Source organism: Platalea leucorodia, assembly GCF_965183815.1.
Source record: "Platalea leucorodia genome assembly, chromosome: 2".
In the NCBI taxonomy this organism is placed as follows: Eukaryota; Metazoa; Chordata; class Aves; order Pelecaniformes; family Threskiornithidae; genus Platalea; species Platalea leucorodia.
The window spans coordinates 131,228,123-131,245,119 of record NC_138824.1 but is presented as its reverse complement, the minus strand read 5'-3'; the positions used below and the strand labels follow the sequence as shown (position 1 = coordinate 131,245,119).

General features: G+C 60.7%; 1 protein-coding gene across 2 annotated transcripts; it reads right to left on the bottom strand.

Annotated features, from left to right (window-relative positions):
• Positions 1–5,027: 5,027 nt before the first annotated feature.
• IFFO1 (intermediate filament family orphan 1) lies at positions 5,028–15,509 on the bottom strand (the record flags this gene model as incomplete). Of its 2 annotated transcripts, none has more annotated exons than XM_082304780.1 (9): positions 5,028–5,779; positions 6,402–6,532; positions 6,730–6,822; positions 7,526–7,646; positions 8,133–8,317; positions 9,217–9,357; positions 9,610–9,705; positions 9,791–9,851; positions 14,809–15,509. In XM_082304780.1, the coding sequence occupies 9 exons, from the start codon at positions 15,507–15,509 to the stop codon at positions 5,677–5,679; spliced, it is 1,632 nt and encodes a 543-aa protein (XP_082160906.1). In that variant the 3' UTR covers positions 5,028–5,676. The 2 variants fall into 2 exon arrangements, with proteins under 2 accessions (XP_082160906.1, XP_082160907.1); XM_082304781.1 differs by having other exon boundaries at positions 8,133–8,293.
• Positions 15,510–16,997: the final 1,488 nt, after the last annotated feature.

Genomic DNA, 16,997 nt, shown 5'->3' with positions numbered 1-16,997 from the left:
TTTTCCTTTTCATACAGAGAGGTTCTTACAAAATAAATCACCGTGTTTTCTTTGGGGATTCAGGAGTATATAAAAGACCCTTCAATGCCTTGACGAAATTGTGGGTCAGAGCATGTTGTTTGGCTCTTAGCGTTAGAGTGAACGGGATTTTTAGCACAGCCTGCAACCCCAGTTCACAACTGCTCTTGCCTATTCCACCTTTACCCAACGGGTTAGACTGGTGAGCTACCAGCGCTACGATGCGGCCGTGAAAATTAAAAATATCAGTTAACCACATTTCTTCCTACCCTGAGAACTTCTCTTTCCCCTTGCACCTTGCCCAGATGCAGTCTGCTGTCAAAGCTGAAAATGCTGCCTCTTCCCAACTGTTGTGATACTGGTTCAGCTTGATCATGATGCCTTTTGGTGGCCGCTCGAGCTCCTTTTCCATAGCATTACCTTAGTACCTTCCCCGCTCTTACGGCTGCTCTCCAAGCTATGAAATCCATACCCCCCCCCCCCCCCCCCCCGCCAGAGGACCTACAGCATCCTCTCCTTGTCCCCGTCCCAAGAGAAAGTGGCCCAAGCATTTAGAAAACTCACATCTAAAACACCTCTCACACATCCGCTGGAAGATTTTCAATGGTGACTGGGCTTCCTTAAAGCTGTCTGTAGCCCATCCAGTCCTCCATGCTGCCTTATTATCGCTCCCAGCATTAATCACCACGCGTAGGAGCTTGCCAGATGTTTTCAGGAGCCTGTCCACGCACCATCCAGGTGCATCTCCAAGGAGACAGCACTTCACCGTGTTCTGCGTTAATTCTGACCTTGACCTCTCCTCTCGAAAGGAAGTTTCTTACCCGTAACCAAAGTATTTGACACGATCATCGTGTGCAATTCTGGGATGCTCTGTGCCACAGGTACCTGAGATAGCAACAACCATAAACATATAAAGAGTATGGCCTTCTCGAGAACAAACGAAGCTTTTGTAGGAGAGGTATGAGGCTTAAGAAAGCCAATCTCCCAGCTCAAAGCTAGAAACAAGAACAACTTCCTATGCAGCTTTGGTCTCTCCTACCTCTTGGCTAAGAAACAAGATAAACAGAATAATAAACAGGTTACCAGGGAATCAAAAGTTGCTCCAGCGAAGGCTGTCAGCATCACATTTAGGTCCATCTAAGGAACCCTGCAACGGGGGAAAGCTAACTCACGCCCAAAGCCGAGTCGCGTGGGACAGCTGACAAAGCACCTTCAGCAGAAGGGTGCTGGGTGGAAAATACAGGACTTTAACTGATCGGACAGGCAAGTCAGACTCTTTTAGTTCTGAGATATGATCTAAAATAGATGGGACCCTGGAAAAGAGCGAAGGGAGGGAGCGGGCTTGCTTAACACAGGGAAGGAGATCTGGGCTCCTTAGTGGTTAGGGTGACTGAACCCTCTCCGGAGCCAGGAAGAACATCCCACGTCCGTGTGGTGAGGTGCAAGAGGGCGATGCTCCCCGCCCTCTCTGTGGGAGAATCTGGTAGTCTTCAAACTCAATCTGGTAGTCTTCATCAAGAAATTCAGTGGCCCTGGTCTCAGAGCTACCTTGCCAGACAGGGTCTCCGAGGATGAGAGCTCACCTTTCAGAGGAGCCCTAGGGAACTTCACCAGGGAAGGGGCAGGGCAGGCCATGCTGCATGCCCCGGGATCAGAAATGCCTTCAGCAGGGAGCCAGGGCTCGCTTCTGCAAAATGCCTGGCACCATCTGTTGAAGTCCCTTGCCAAGAGGCTGATCTCGGCCCAGGGAGCATGGAGCACAGCGGAGAACCGCCTCTCTCGCCCCAGCTCAAAGGCTGATCGTGTCCCTCAGCGCCTCACGGAGCCAGGATGCTCACAAGTGGGTCTGTCCCAGCCCAGGGACAGCTCTTGCCTCACGGGAAGGGTTTTGTGCCACTCCCTCTGCTGATCTCAAAGTTGTGCCTGTCCTCGCCTAGACACAAGAGTCCAAATGTTGGGGAGGGAGAAGCCAGAGCAATGACTAGCACGTTTCCAGGCTGCCCAAGTAAGTCTCTGCCAACATGGACTGCTGTAGGGTGGGGAAGCTGAACAAGCCTGCCTAAATATTCATTGGGAGGACCTCACTGCCAATCCAGAGAGACATGATCCTAAAAGGATGGTCTTGGACAGATGTTCATGGAGGTCACCAGACAGCAGCCACAGTCCCACGATGGATGCTGACAGAGGGACTGCCTGGATGCCTTCTGCCATGGAACCCCATTCAGTAAGACACAGCCATGCTTGGCCTGTACTTGGGCAACAAACACTCCTATTAATGTATGGACACCGAGTGAGACAGGACTTTGTCCCCTGCATACCAAGGTCTCCTCTGGTGCACTAAGAACCATACTAGACTCAGCTGCAACCTGCTCACAGGTGAGCACGGTCAGCTGGAAAGAGTAACTGACCCACTCCACCAAAGTTCATGTCATCAAGTCATCATCTTGGTCAAGAATAGGAAAAGGCCTGCTCCATCCATGGCCAAGCTGCCCCTGCAACCAAGTCTTTCAGAAAGTTTAGGCCAACAAAGATTTTTGAACGGGCTGGGGTCTAAGGGTAAATGAGATACAATTATTCCCTGTGAGATGAATACAGACCAGGAGGCGTTCAGAAAGATCACACAGCCAGGACCTGGGTCTTCGCTAGACAATTTCTTCTGATATTGCTTCCTGAGCAGGCGCTGCCGAGAAGCATCCTGGAAAAGGGATGAGGTGAGGGACGCGAGAAGCAACACAGCACCGAGCAGTTCCTAGACACCACAGTTCCCAGCAGGGCTCGCGGTGGAGAAAAGCAGGCTAGATACTCCCCAAAGAACGGAGAGGAGCCCACAGAGAAGCGTTAAATAGATGGAAGGTCCATATTTCCTCCTATCCAGCATCAAAGACGTGGGGTCACCCCTGATGGACAGGCAGATGCAGGGGAGATGGTCCGGTTACACTGGAGGCCTTGGGCTGTGCTTCCCAAGCTGAGAAATCGCTGAGGGAAATATCCGTGTCGCGTGTCCTGCCAGTGAGACCTCAGGGGCTGCTGCACGGCGGGGGAACGGAGCCTATTGCTGGTGACACCGTTCAGCAGAGAACGGCATCTTGCACACGTGGGCGGGGGACCTCTTGGTTTCACTGCAAACCAAGTGCTGACGAGCAGCGCGGGACTGGGGTACGGGCGTCGGGCAGCACCAGCTGCTCCTCTGGGCAACGACTGCTCGAGGCAGGGATGTGCCTCATGCTTGAAATCTCTCAGGGGACGTGCTCTACAGTCCTGTGGGTTTCTTAAGCAGCACTCAGCGGCCAAGGTACACACGTCATGGATTATGCACGGCGGAAGCCAGACTTAGCCAGCCACTCAGAGAGATCTTCACGGCAGAGCAAGAGCAGAAAACGCTGCAGACACACGTACGGGAAAGGGGATTTGCATGAACCAGAAGAGCCTCCAGGCAGGATAGAAAGTGATCCCTGATCTACTGCATGTGAGGCATCATCACTCGATAGAAAAAGCCCAGATTAAAGTATATTTCCTCTGTCTTAGGTCTTTTAGGAAGAAAAATTAAAAGAGAAGAGGGAAACAAACAGAAACAGTCCGGCAAGGCGGTGTGGCGGTGAGGCCCGTGGCGAAGGCTCCGTCTCAGGGCAAGCACTGAGGCGCACACCTCCCATCCGCCCGCAGGCAGCCGGGGCAGGGGGAGCACCCCAGCACCCCTCCGCTGCTACCCAGCACCCCGCTGCTCCCGTGAAACGCCCTGCTCTACTCCCTGAAGCTCTCCTGGCTCTCCCGGGAGAGGCGAAGACGGCACTGGCGAGTCGGAGCCCAGCCACAGCACACCACTGGCTGAGGAACCGCCGTTTCCCGGCGCCAGCAGCAGTGCCCCAGCTGCGCCCTGGCCTGGAGGTTTCCTCAGCTGCTAACTTCTCCTGCCATTTTCAGGGCCTTGCCTCCCCGCCGGCTCTAACCCACGCTGAAACGCCAACACATGCCTGAACACGTCTTGCAGGCACAGGCAGAGGACCTCGCCCTGCCCGAACACCGGCCCTCTGCACTGCGGCGCGCAGATGCGCCGGTGCTTGCAGCTCAAGTGCACGGCAGCATCAGCTACCCAAGCCAAACCTACGGAGATGAACTCTTGCATCCCTCAGCCCCCATTTTATCGACCTTACCTAATCTTAGAGACGATCCAAAAACTCTACTGCCATCTACTTTCTCTTCCCTTCAAGACCTTTTGTGAGACGTGTTTTTCTCTGGAGCTTCACCCGCCTTGGTTGTGCAGCCTGGGCCCGCTGCTCAGCGGACGGCCCTGCAAAATGCTGCCTCTCAGCAGGCTGCCCACCCCCTCCTGCCACCCTGCCCGGCCCCAGCCTCCCCTCGCCGGAGAAGCACGAGCAACGGCCAGCCAGGCAAATGCTACAAGAGATGGTGGGACAGGGGAACCCCCACCATGGTTACGCTGAGGTTGGACATGGGACTGAGGGCAGGCGAGAAGATGCCCTGGTGTGGCAGAGACCAGGCACTGGGAGAGGAAGGTCCACAAGTCATGAGCCACATTTGGCTTCGTTTCCAATCCCCAAGCCTCAGCATCGATGATGCTCCAGGTTAAGAACAAGACGGCCCATGAAGCACCGGTGCTACACACGGCCCGTCGAGGGCCAGCGGCTCCCAGAAGAGGGATCTCGCCACTGTCCCATCTGCCAGTCCCATCTGGCACGCCCAAGGGACAGGAGTGTCCCATGGGAGGCCACCATTGATGTGGGCTTGGGGGTCCGGTGGAGGACACCCCCCACCTCAAGGGATTGAGTCCCCATCCCTGGAGGTATCTAAAAGAAGGGTAGACGTGGTGCTCGAGGACACGGTTTAGTGGTGGCCTTGGCAGTGATAGGTTAACGGTTGGACTCGATGATCTTAAGGGTCTTTTCCGACCTTAACGATTCTGTGATTCTATGATTCTAAGCCGCATGGTGCCCACGGCGGCGCAGGGAGAGCCCACACCCAGCGAAGCTGTAGAAAAGGAAACTGTCCCATTTAATGACACCTTGCCCCCATAACACAGTCGCGAGCGCACCGCCGACATGCGGCAAAGCAAAGTGCACGGTGAGCGGGACTCGTCCCCTGCCCTGGAGGAGGCGGGGAGGCTCAGGGTGCCCGGCACAGCACGGGGACAAGCCGGGCGCCCGGCCAGCAGCAAGGACAGAGAGAGCCCCGGGCTCGGTCCAGTTGGCACCAGTGTCAGGTCCAGTTTGCAGGGAGGTATGGCTCTCGTTCGGCTCCGTGTGGCGCAGGGAGGGCACGGGGCAGGTCAAGCGTACCAGGACAGAGGCCGGAGGAGGTGGGTCTGGGGGTGGCCTGGGGACAGGTCCTGGAGAACGCCTCTGCGGCAGGTTTGGAGCCTCCCTGCCCGAACCGCGGTTTAACCAAAGCTAGGGGAAGGGAATAGAGAAGGGGCTGGAGGCTGAGCGGCCCGGGTGAGGGCCCTCAGGTCTATCTAGCTATTCCCATTTGCAAGATATCCGGTGGCGGGGGGGTGCGGGATCTGCCAAGCACCCCGAAACGGGAGCGAGCCTGGGCGACAGACGTTTACCAGCGGCTCCACGTCCCTGACAGTCTCTCCCAGGCGCGGCTCAGGCACCCCCGTGCCGGGAAGGGGGTCCGAGGGAGCGGGGCCTCCCCTCATTATCTGATGGAAGCGTCGCTGGGGGGGTCACGGTCAGACTCTTCGCTCTCCTCGTTCGGGGCTGACTCGCTGTTGGAGGCCGGGGTGAAGGCAGGAGACTTTCTGCGGAGAAGAGCACAGGGCAGCAGTCACAGCACTGCCCAGGGGGAGGGAAAGGACCCAGTTCGGTGTGGGCAGGGGGCACCAGAGCAAGGAGAAGAGAAGCTGAAGTGCTCCTCTCGCTCCCTTGGGGCATGCGTGGGTCCGCGGGAATCCTTGGGTGCTGGGAAGGGTGTCCCAGAGGACATTAGATGAGAGGTCCAGAGCATGAAGGGGGAGATGCTGGAGGAGCCTGCCCAGAGCAGGACCCTGCCAAGGCATGTGAAAAGGGGTCAGTGAAAGCCCACCACAGAGCCCCCCAGCCCAGAGCCACCCTGGCTCCACGCGCCTGTGGGGACCTCTACGATGCCCCTGCACAATGGCAGCTCCTCTCTCCATCGGGGGTGTCCGGCTTCACCCGTCAAAACTGACCCCTGTGCGCAGCCCACCCTCTGCAGAGGTGGCACCACGACCTGTGTGGAGGCTGGCCGCCAGCAGTCCGACAGCTTCTGGGAACTGCCCTCTCTCCACGCCGCACCGGGGCAGGGCAGGAGGACTACCCCGTGCTTCACCTCCCACTCACCACCACCCTGGCTCCAGTCCTTGCCCAAAGCCCGGGTGTCCCGGGCCTCCCGCTGAAGCTCACCTGTCCCCAGACTGGGTGATGAGCCGCCGGCACGTCTCCATCTGCACGTCCAAGCCTCGCTTCATGCTGCACATTTCCATGTACTCGTGCAGGTGCCGGTTCATGTCGTTCTTGGCTGTCGCCAGCTCCAGCTGCACAAGGGAAACGGTGCGGAGATGAGCCCGGGGCATGGTGCGGCGCAGGGCAGGGGGCACGGCCGGACCCGAGGCTGCCGCCCCCCATTACCAACTACCGGCTCCAGCATGGAGTCTCCCTCCCCCGAGGACCCACTCCCTCGTTTCACCCCCTTTTGCGCCACGTCCTCCCCGCTTCCTCCTCCTCCTCCCACCTCTATTTGGTCGATGGTTTCCTGGTACTCCTTCTCACGGCTCTTGAACAGCGACTCCGTGTCCTTGATCACCTTCTCCAGGCTGTCGTCCTGCTGTTGGGGAGAGCAGACGGCACGTTTAGAGGCAGGGAGGCGTCCCACATGACGAACCAAAGGCAAGAGAGAGAGAAATCAGAGAAAGAACTGGCAGCACTGGGAAAAGAGGAAGAAACATAAGCGGTGTAGTATAAATAAGGCACGAGTCAGTCCTGCCAACACGGGGTAGAGAGACCCAGGACTCGCCACGCTGGGCAGTGACCACATCAGCCCAGAACGAGCCCAGCAATGCACAGAAGCTTTGGAGAGCACAGACCGTCCCCAAGCGCAACGCGTCCCCAGGGGACTGCCGAGTGCCGAGGATGCGGGATGGCGAGGGCTTCGGCCAGGCATTGAGGCCTCTGTTCGGGCAGCGGTGCTGCGCGGCGGGCAGGTGCGCTGGAGAGCCCGAGCAAGGGCCCACCAGCGACCAGCCCAGCCAGAGGAGGTCCACGCGTGTGGACCATGCCCTCAGCACATCTTTCAGGCTACAGGTCCCCGGTCTGTCTAACAAGGAGACCTTCACAAGGATGCGGTAACGTATTCGCATAGAGAAGATGGGGGTGGAAGATGGGGTGTAGAGGGGAAGCATCTGTACAGGCCTGCAAGGGATGGAGAGGGCTGAGGTCTGGTCTTTGAGGGAGCATCTTCCCAGCCTCAGGCAGGACCGAGTGTCCCAACCCAGGGCTGGATCCCCGAGGGGACCTGACACCACCGTTACCTCCCCCTGCACCTCTGCGGCTGCAATGGCGTATCCGGAGAAGTCCTCCCAGAGGAGCAGCGTTTCTTCCGTCTCCTCCCAGGTGAGGCTGTCACAGTCATCCTCAAAGTCATATTCCCTCCTGGGGGCAAGGGAACAGCACGTCAGCACCCAGCAGGAGAATCCCAGCAGGCAGGGCAGGCAGGGGGCCGCGTCGGTGCCGAAAGCCTCGCCGCTGCTCACAGGCAGGGCTGCAGCTCTTGGAGGTCTGGCCAGGGTGAGATCAAGTGTGCACAGACCCAATAGCTGATGGGGAAGGGGCTGGCTTTATGGTCAGGAGCCCCAGCAAATTCAGGCAGGGGCTCCCAAAAGGTGGGAAGGGGTCAAGAGGAGGGGAGCTGGAGCAGCTCCCACCCACGGCACAGGTGGGCTCACGTCTCCCGGGGAGGATCAGTCCCACCGTGCCGCAGAGCGCAGGGTGCATGCACCCTGCGGCAGCACCTCCCATCTCGCCCTCCCCTTGGAAGAGGAGCCGCAGCCCATCCCTGCCCTCTCCATCCCGGGCGCCAGCCTGGTGCCGGAGCCTCGCTCGACGCCACCGGCGGAGGTGCGGAGCAGCCACACTCACAGCTGGTTCAGCATCCTCTGCATTTCCTCATTGATACTCATGGCCGTGGTCTCGTCCTCCTCTTCCTCTTCAGGTTTTCGGGAGGCATCGCTCTCCGACAGCGAGGTGTCTTCATCGCTGACCTGCTTGCGCTCCCGCTTCCGCCCCACCGAGGCTGGGACCTTAACGGGAGACAAGTGCAGAGACTACAGAAACGAGGCCGGGTCCGAGGTTGGGAGCAGGTAGTTGGGAGGAGATGGAGGGGAAAGGAATGGTGGAGGGACAGAAAGGCAGGGAAAGACAGAAAGAGAGAAAGAAAGGAAGGAAGTAAGAAAAGCAAGAGAGAAAGAGAGAGACGGGCTCATTATGATCAGGTTAAAGATGGTGTGATGGATAAAACATGGTTTTAGCATTTTCTAAAATTAAAACTGAGCAACGAAAGATGGAAACTATGAATCTGATGAGAAAAAACAACGTGGTTTTACTGCAGAAAAACTCAAATCGCCCACCACCCCAGTCCAGAGACAGGGAAACACAGCGACAGAAACAGGAAAACAGAGACAGAGTCTGAAAAAGGTGAAATATGTCAATATTATTTATAGAAAGTTTAAAATTTGTACGCTTTCCCAACTGAATGGAACTAACCAGTTGCTTCTGTAGGGACAAAGAGAGCGAGACAGAAAGGCAGCGACATCCAGAAAGAGAAAAGAGACAGAGAGAGAGAAGAGAGACAGAGAGAAGATGACGGAGAGGGGAAGGGGAAGGAGAGAGATGGAGTTAGAGACAGACACTCAAGCCGCTCGTCTCCCTCCTGCAGCTGCTCCCCTACCACTGCGGGGTCCCCGGGCCCAACGCAACAGGTCAGCGAGAGGCTGAGGGGGCTCCCGACGCCCAAAGCAACATCTGGAGCTTTCCACCTCCTCTCCATGCCCTTTCGCCCGGTCCCCCCGAGACAGACAGAGAGCAAGGGGCCGCGAGGAGCGAGGGCGAGGGTGACCAAGCGTCTCCCCTAGCAGGGGGCTGGTGGTGTCTCTTCTACCTCCTTTGGGAACTCTCCTCCCCAGAGCCAGCGGCTGAGCCTGCGGCAGCAGCAGGCGCTCCTCACCTGAAACATCTTGATCATGTCCTCGCAGTTCCGCTGCTGCGCCACGTCGCACAGCTTGGCAGTGATGTCGATGCGCCGGCAGATGTCCATGTCCACCTTCATGGCCTTCTCCTGGATCTTGGTGTCCAGCTCCGTGATGTTCTGAACCCACAGCGCCACGGGAGGGGGATGAAGGAGGAAGATTAGGCAAGGCAAACGGCAACCGGAGCCCCCACGTTCCCTCCTGTGCTGCAGGACTGCATCCGCATCCCCAACTTTGCTCGCCGCACCCCGGACCAACCCTGCCAGATCACCTCTGCGCTGGACGCGCCCCACCAAGGAACTGCTTTTCTACACAGCCCCACCGCTCGGGTCGGACACTGCTGCCGGGTCGGAGAGGGGTTAGGGACTCACGTTGCTCATCAGTCCCTTGAAGACAACAAGCTCTGCCTTGAGCTGCTCCACCTTCATGGCCAGCTCCTCCTGGCAGGCTTCAGCCTCCTGGGCTTCCTGCCCCGGGCAGAGGGAGACGGGCAAATCAGCATCAGCGTGGGGCGGCTGGGGTGCAGGGGAAGGGGGGGAGAGCGACGCTCACCTCCTGCAGCTCCGTGACCCGGTCCTGAAGCTGGACACGCACCGTGTACTCCTCTTCCCATCTAGGGAGACAAAGGCGCTGGTCAGATCCCACTGGCCTCGCCGGCTGCCGGAGAGGAGGGAGCGGCAGCTGCTCCCCCCAAAGCTATCCAAGAGGGGGTGATGACGGCACCGGGGCGGGAAGGAGAACGTGCCCAGGAATGCATCACCGCTTCTTTCCAGACGACGGCAGCTGCCAAACGCCCATCAGCCACGGCCGTGAACCCTGCCCCACCACGCTCTCCGCTGTCCCCGCCGTGGGCTGGCCCAGGGCTGCCTGCTCCGTGACGGGGGGAGCTGGGGACACCAACCACGGGCTCCGCGTGGCAGCTGCGCTGCATGCCCTGCCACGACGGGGCCGGCCTACGGCCCGACACAGCCCACGGGCCTCCCCATCTGCCCCCGAGCCCCTTGGCCTTGGGTCACATTAGATTCAGCTCCAACGCTCAACAACTACTGCAGAGTTGCCCCCATCTGCATCGTATTTGTGACCGCATTTGCGCCACAAAACCCAGCCTAACACCAAACCTCGTTACCGCGTGAGCGGCCATGACGTGCGCCAACACGAAGGGCTGCTTCTTCTGCCTGGACCAGTGCAGAGGGCCGCCCTGCACCGGGCCACGCTACCCAGGCAGGGGCACGAGTCTCCTGGCTGCGCTGCTGCGTAACAGGTTGGATTAAAGAAGATTGTTTCATCCTAGAAAGAAGCAAGATGGATTGTCCCAAGTTATGCCAGGTTGGCCGGTGGAGACTGTATTAGGCTCTGCAGCTTTGCAAAAGGCTGAGCTGCAAGGCGCCTTGCTACACAAAGGCGCATCGCCTAGCAATTACTGTATTTCGCTGCATGAGATCATCGTCTTGGGCCACGCTGCAGCGTTGGCCCGGTCCACGGTCTGTTGGGAGGCCACCAGGCTGCACTGCTCTTTGCTAAATGACTATCCCATAGAGCAGACGGGCTGGCACGCGCCGCGGTGCGGCACGGGGCAGGGGCTGCTGCATTCTTACCCGGCTCCTGGCTCTTCTGGGAGAGCCAGATTTCTCCGAGAAAGCGGGATTTCTCTGGGAAAGCAACCGGAGCTGGGCCCTGCCTGGTGCTGTGATCTCCGGTTTCTATTTAACGCTTGCAAGCACTGACACAGGCGCTGCGACCCTGCACGAGGACGTGAAAAATCTCTCCCCTCGCTTACTCACACCAAGTCTGAAAAATAAATCCTCAGGTCTAGGAGACCAGAAAGCATATGAAAAGCCCTCGCGCTTGTTATCTCGAGGTATCAGGACAAGCTGACGACACGGGAGAGTCCTGGCTTATGAATTTCTAAGCTCTTAAGGCTGGCAACGCTGCTCCTTACTCAAACAAGGACAAAGCGTGCAGTCCTCGTGTTGGCGTTGGCTCCATACCGCAGCTACAGAAGGGGAGTCAAAGGGGGTTCCCGTCCCTCGGGGGGAAGAGGGAGAGAAAGAGAGAGGGAAGGAGAAAGTTAAAAAGTAGAATTGCCCTTATATGGGAACCGTTCAAACAAGGCCTCCCTCCCCGGGGAGAAAAACGCCTTCCACCATAAGAAAAAATTTTCAGCATCTTTCTCAGCGTGGCACTTCCTCTCTTTTTTGGTCTCCGCCTCCCTCCGGGTCTCTACGTAGCCCGGACTTACTGGGGAAGTAAAGCACAGCTGCAAACCCTTGGAAGAATTCATTTCACACCAACGCTACGGCAGGCGAGCGCAGATCAGATAAACGCCGATTTAAAGGCAGGAGGCAACAGCGATTCGCCCCGCACGCCCATCCGTTACGAACCGCTCTCCCGCTCGCCTCCTGCACGGCTCCTTCTTCTCTGCTCCCTCCTGCAATGCACCACTCCTAATAATAACCTGCCAGCGGCACTGCGCCCGCAGCCCGGCGCAGCCGGCGGCCGCTGCCAGCTCGCCGCCGGCTGGAAGCAAGGCCGCCCCACGGAACCCCACGGCCGCCGGCGCACGCCGAGGGGAGACGCGTGTCCTTCCTGCGCCGCCGCGAGGCAGCCCCCTGCCCAGCGGCTGGAATACGGGGAGAAGGCAGGGAGTGAGGGCAGGAGGGTGCCAGCAGCAGGCAGACGTGGTCGTCTCCTTGCCGGCTACAGGCCAGCACCTCCCAAAGCCGGGGATGCGACGAGATGCAGTGCTGGCCCCAAAGCCCCCCCCGCCGGGTGCGTCCCCTCAAGAAGTTCACTTAGCAAAATAAACAGCCTCTCGCGTCTCTAAAAACCCTGCTCGCTGCCAAAGGCACGGGGGCGTCGCACCCTGCGCTGCACGGTTAGCGCACGCCGGTGCTGCGGGGCACCCTTCGGGCTGCTGGGGGCTTGCAGCTGCACGTTTCCCTCTCTTGCCATGTTTGAGCTTCGCCTGAACGGGGAAGGCCCTGCAGCCCGGTGCACCTCCGTGGAGGGCAACTACAACAAAAGACCTTCTTGCGGCCCTTCAATATATAAAGGGGGCTTATAGCAACGACGGAGAGAGACCTGGAGTGACAGGACGAGGGGCAATGGTTTTAAAGTGAAAGAGGGTAGAGTTATATTGGAGATTAAGACATTTTTTGCAACGAGGGTGGTGAGGCACTGGCACAGGTTGCCCCAAGAAGTTGTGGATGCCCCATCCCTGGAAGCGTTCAAGGCCAGGTTGGACGGGGCTTTGAGCAACCTGGTCTGGTTGAAGACGTCCCTGCCCATGGCAGGGGGTTGGACTGGGTGCTCGTTAAAGGTCCCTTCCAGCCCAAACCGTTCTGTCACCCTAACACGCTGTGCCATAACGCTACTCGCCCCATACCTCCAGCGTGTGCTTGCAGCATCCAAGATAAAAACCGCTTGGGAATACGGAGGCAGTGGACAGCACAAACCGGAGGAGACGCTCAGATCCCCAGTGCTTGGTGGCTCTGTACGATACTCACAGGCACCCTTTGCCCCTCTCCAGACTACCTAGCCTCAGTCTGCCCTTCCCAAGCACGGCTCCCGAGAGCCTCTCTCCTGCTGCATCTCTTCTCCTCCCTCCCTATGGCCCCCGCACCCCTCCTAGATCCCAGACTTGAATTTCAGGCCCTGCACATCCAGCGAGAAGCTCCTCCTGCTGCATCGCTCCGAGCGCTGCGGGGTGCACGGCGGCAACGCTGCCCTGAAGAAAGCACAAGCTCGAGCACCCGAGCCGTGAGAACCGGCCAGCCCTGCGTTAACACGGGCTCTGCCCCCAGGCAGGTGGCAAAGGGATGACACCGGCTGTCCCCACGGCAGATCACAGCCCGCCAAGGCAGGGAGCTCTCCGCTCCCAGGGGATGTCGGCGTCAGCCCTCTGCATGGGGATGGGTGTGGAAACGGGATCCTCCTGTCCCATTCCCTTGTTCGGGACCTGGTTGCACCCGTCGGAACGTTCCCAGTGCCGGAAAGGGTCTGGGGGTGGGGTCTGCTTCTCCCCCAGCCCCTGGTAACACACTCCAAAAATAGATCCCACCAACAACATTGGCCCGCGGCAGCTCGTGGTGCCCCCCTGCCCGCCCCCAGCGTCCCCGCTCCCTCCGTCACCCCCCAGCCTCCCCCAAAGCCCGCTCGCCAGGGCGGGACAGCCCCAAAAAGCTCTCCTTTCTCCCAAAGTTTCAGCAGCACTGACAAACTCGACTCAGTCCCCTCCGGCTGAAGCGCTTGGAGCAGGCGAGGCTCCAGCCCTCCGGGCCAAAACGGTGGCTCCAGCTCCCCGCTGCCTGATCTGAAAACGCAAGGCGAGCTGCCCGCCCCTGGAGAAGGACCCCCGGCTTAATAATAAAAGGCCTTAGGTACAGGCAACGATCGGTGGGAAAGAAGAGATGTCAGCTCTTCCTTTCCATGTGCCTCGCTCGATGCCTTCAGAGCATCCGACAGGCGAGTCTGCTCAGCCAAAGCCTTATAAAGCCAAAAACATAAGGTGTCACCGTGGAGCCCCAGCCTTGATCTTGGCACCGGAGCCCATGGCTGCGAAGCCCAGGTCAGCAGCACGGCTCACGGGTAGAGCACGCCGTTCCGCTCCTTTGGGTACACAGTCAGTTACCTTCCAATTGCTTCTAAAGCATCATAAAGTAACTTTTGTTTGGGGGGGGGGAATCAGTCGCCCGGGTGGTGTCGGTCGCCAGCGGCCTCGCCCGGCCCCGCGCCCTGACCCAGCCACGCCAGCCCGCTGCCTGATCTCATCCTACGTGCGGATCCGGGAACAGCCTCAGAAACCGGCCTGGAACAAAAGCACCGCCGGGGCGACGGGAGAGCGGCGGCCGCCCCGCACGGGAAAGAAGAACGGGCCAAGAGATTAGCTCTGCATTCTGCTTCGCCCTTCTCCGAGGCACGTGCCGAGCCGCAGCTATTTTGGGTCGGGAGGAAAGCCCCGGAGGAGTGGGGGGCTCCCACATGGCTCGCTGCTGCCGAGGCGCCGGCTGGGAGAGCGCCGGGGAGGGAAAGGGCCCGGGGGAGCCAGCCGCCCTGCCGAGGGGCTTCTCGGCACCGTCCTACGCGTCCAGAGAGCCCTCCTCCTCCTCCCGGCAGCCTTTCCCAGCCCAAACCCGCTCACTGCTGCGCCTTCGCCTTCCTCACCTACTTTCCGGCTGCTCCTCCGAGATCCCCCCCCCTTTAAAACGCCAGCTCCTGGAGTCATGTTATTTCTTCCCTGCTTGGAAAAGCATTTCTAGTCCCTCATGCCGGGTTGATAAGATGGAAAAAGGCTCAGCGAGCATCCCGAGAGGGTTCAAACACCAGGAGGCAAGCGAGGAGACCCAGGCGCGGACGAACGCTTCCAGGGGTCCGTGTTTTAGCCTCGCAACCCCACCTCGCGCTGCCTGGAGCCCGCGCTCCCGGGAAGTCAGGCCAGGGCTGCCTCTTCCCTCCCGCCCGCTTCTCCCGCACCGGTGCCCACCGGGTAGAGCCCCGCAGCCTCCCCGGCGACGGCGTCGGTCCCTCGGGGGATGCAGCTCGGGCCCCTCGCTCCCGCCGCCCCTTCTCACCTGCGCTTGTACTCGTCGCGCTCCCTCTTCACCTTGGCCAAGACGTTGTAGAGGGCTCGGATCTCCGGGGTGATGGTGTCGATCTGCACGCCCACCCCGTCCGGGTGGACCCAGGAGACCCCCGGTCCCTGCACCAGGGTGGTCTCCGGCCCCGGACCCAAGCGCCGGGCTTGCGAGAAGGACCAGATGGTGCCGGGCATGAAGCGGGAGGCGGCCGGGAAGGGAGGGGGTGGCTGGGCAGGGGCTCCGGGCCGGCAACCGGGGGAACCCAGCGTCCGGGCCGGCCCCAGCCCCAGCCCCAGCCCCAGCCCCAGGCTGCGGATGGGGCCGACGAAGCCGGTCTGCACCGCCTGGTCGCGGCGCGGGGGTCCGCGGCCCCGGCTGCCCCCTCCCTCCTCCAGCGCCTGCTGCAGCTGCTTCTCCAGCTGCCGGTTGCGCCGCTCCAGCTCATGGACCTTGGCCAAGAAGCAGCGGAACCGCAGGTTCAGCGTCTTCAGGACGCTGATGTTGGAGCCCAGGTCGTTGCGGAGGGCCATGGCGGCGGGCGGCGCGGGGAAGGGGCCGGCGGGCGGCGGGGCGGCCAGCTCCCCCCCCAGGGGCTCGGCGGGGCGAGGGGCGGCCGGCGGCGGCGGCTCGGGGCCCGGCAGCCCCTGCTGCTCCTGCGGCAGGAGGAAGAGGTTGGGACCGAAGAGCGGGTTCATGGCGGCGGCGGGACGGGGAAGGGGCCGGGGGGGAGCCGAGGCCGCCGGCGCCAATCAGGGGGCCGGGGCCGGGGGGGGGCTGCGCCGGGCCGGGCCCGGCGGCGGGGGCGCGGCTTCCGCTGCGGCGGGGATGCGGCGGGGCCCCGCGGCCGCTCCCCCCGCTCGGCCCCGGCGGCCGGCCCCGGGCGGAGCGAGCGGAGGCGGGGAGGCGGCAGAAACCGCCCTTTCCTCGGCCGGCCCGGCCCCCTCGCCCCCCGCCGCCCCCCGCCGCCCCCCGCCGCCCGTGCCCGCGCTCGCCTTTTATTTTTTTTTTTTTAAATTATTACGATCTTTTTTGCATGGCCTTGCGTGCCGCCCCCCTTCAAACCGGCACGGCCTCCCCTCCGCGCCCCGGTAGCCCTCCTGCTCCATCAGCAGCCGCCCACGGCCCGCTGCCGCCGGACAATGGCGAGCCGGAGGCCGGCGGGCGCGCGGGGGTGGCCAGCGCCGTGCTTGGCTGGCGACTGCCTTTCTCCTTCGCTGCTCACAAAGCGGCCTCGGGTCTGGTTTCCTACCCCCTGTTTTAGCCTTCTGTAGGGTTTTTCCTACAGTCCCTCTTCCCCCGATCTCAACCCCAGGGCGCCGCCGCCAAACGCGCCGGCGTGGGCCCTCATCCCCGTGATCCGGTGGAAGGAGGCTGCGCGCGATGCGGGCGCGTTCGTGGCGGTGGGCGCCTGGGTCACCTCGCTGCCCGTTCCCCCGGGACTTGGCGCGCAGCGCTTGCGCAAACCGGCCTCCGCGGCCTCAGCTGAGCCGTCAGCAAGGGATGAGCGAGCGGTTAAAGGAGATGCCCAGCGCTGCGCTCCGTTGAACTCCGTGGCAGGAGGCAGGCAGGCTCCAGCTGGGTGATGTGCTGCAGCCCATCCCTTCGGGTCCGGCTCAGTCCACGCTTCCAGAAACTTCCCGGACCCGCTGAGGATGGCCGGCTTCGCTCGTCTTGACCGGGAATCTGCCTGTTGCGTTTTCCCTACCTACAGGGCTCCTCCATCCCTCAGTTACTCCTCTGCCTTCTTCGCCTGGGAGCAGACTGAACCAAAGTTGTTCCCCTCTGCTGCCTTGCTGTGTCCAGCACCAGTTTTGTCCTGTGACCTGCCTGTCTCCCCTGTCCTGCCCGCGACGCTGGGCTCCCCGCAGCAGCCCCTGTTTGCATTTACAGCACCGCCGCTAGAAGTCATAACCAGATTTCAGTCCCTCCCATACGGGCACAGGGTGGGAAATGAAGTGAGCTTTCCTTCTCCTTTTGTCACCTCCTTTTTGACATTTTCCCTCCTCCTAAGCGGCCGTTCCCTTGCTCTGCCTCTGACCGGAGAGGCTGAGCCATGGCGAGCAGTGCTTTTGTCAAGGGAGAGGAAGGCGGGAAGGCTTTCCTCAAGCGTGCGGGAGATCCCCGTCTTCCAAAAACCCTTGCTGCAACAGCAGGAGCCGCTGGTAGGGAGCCACACGCCCAGC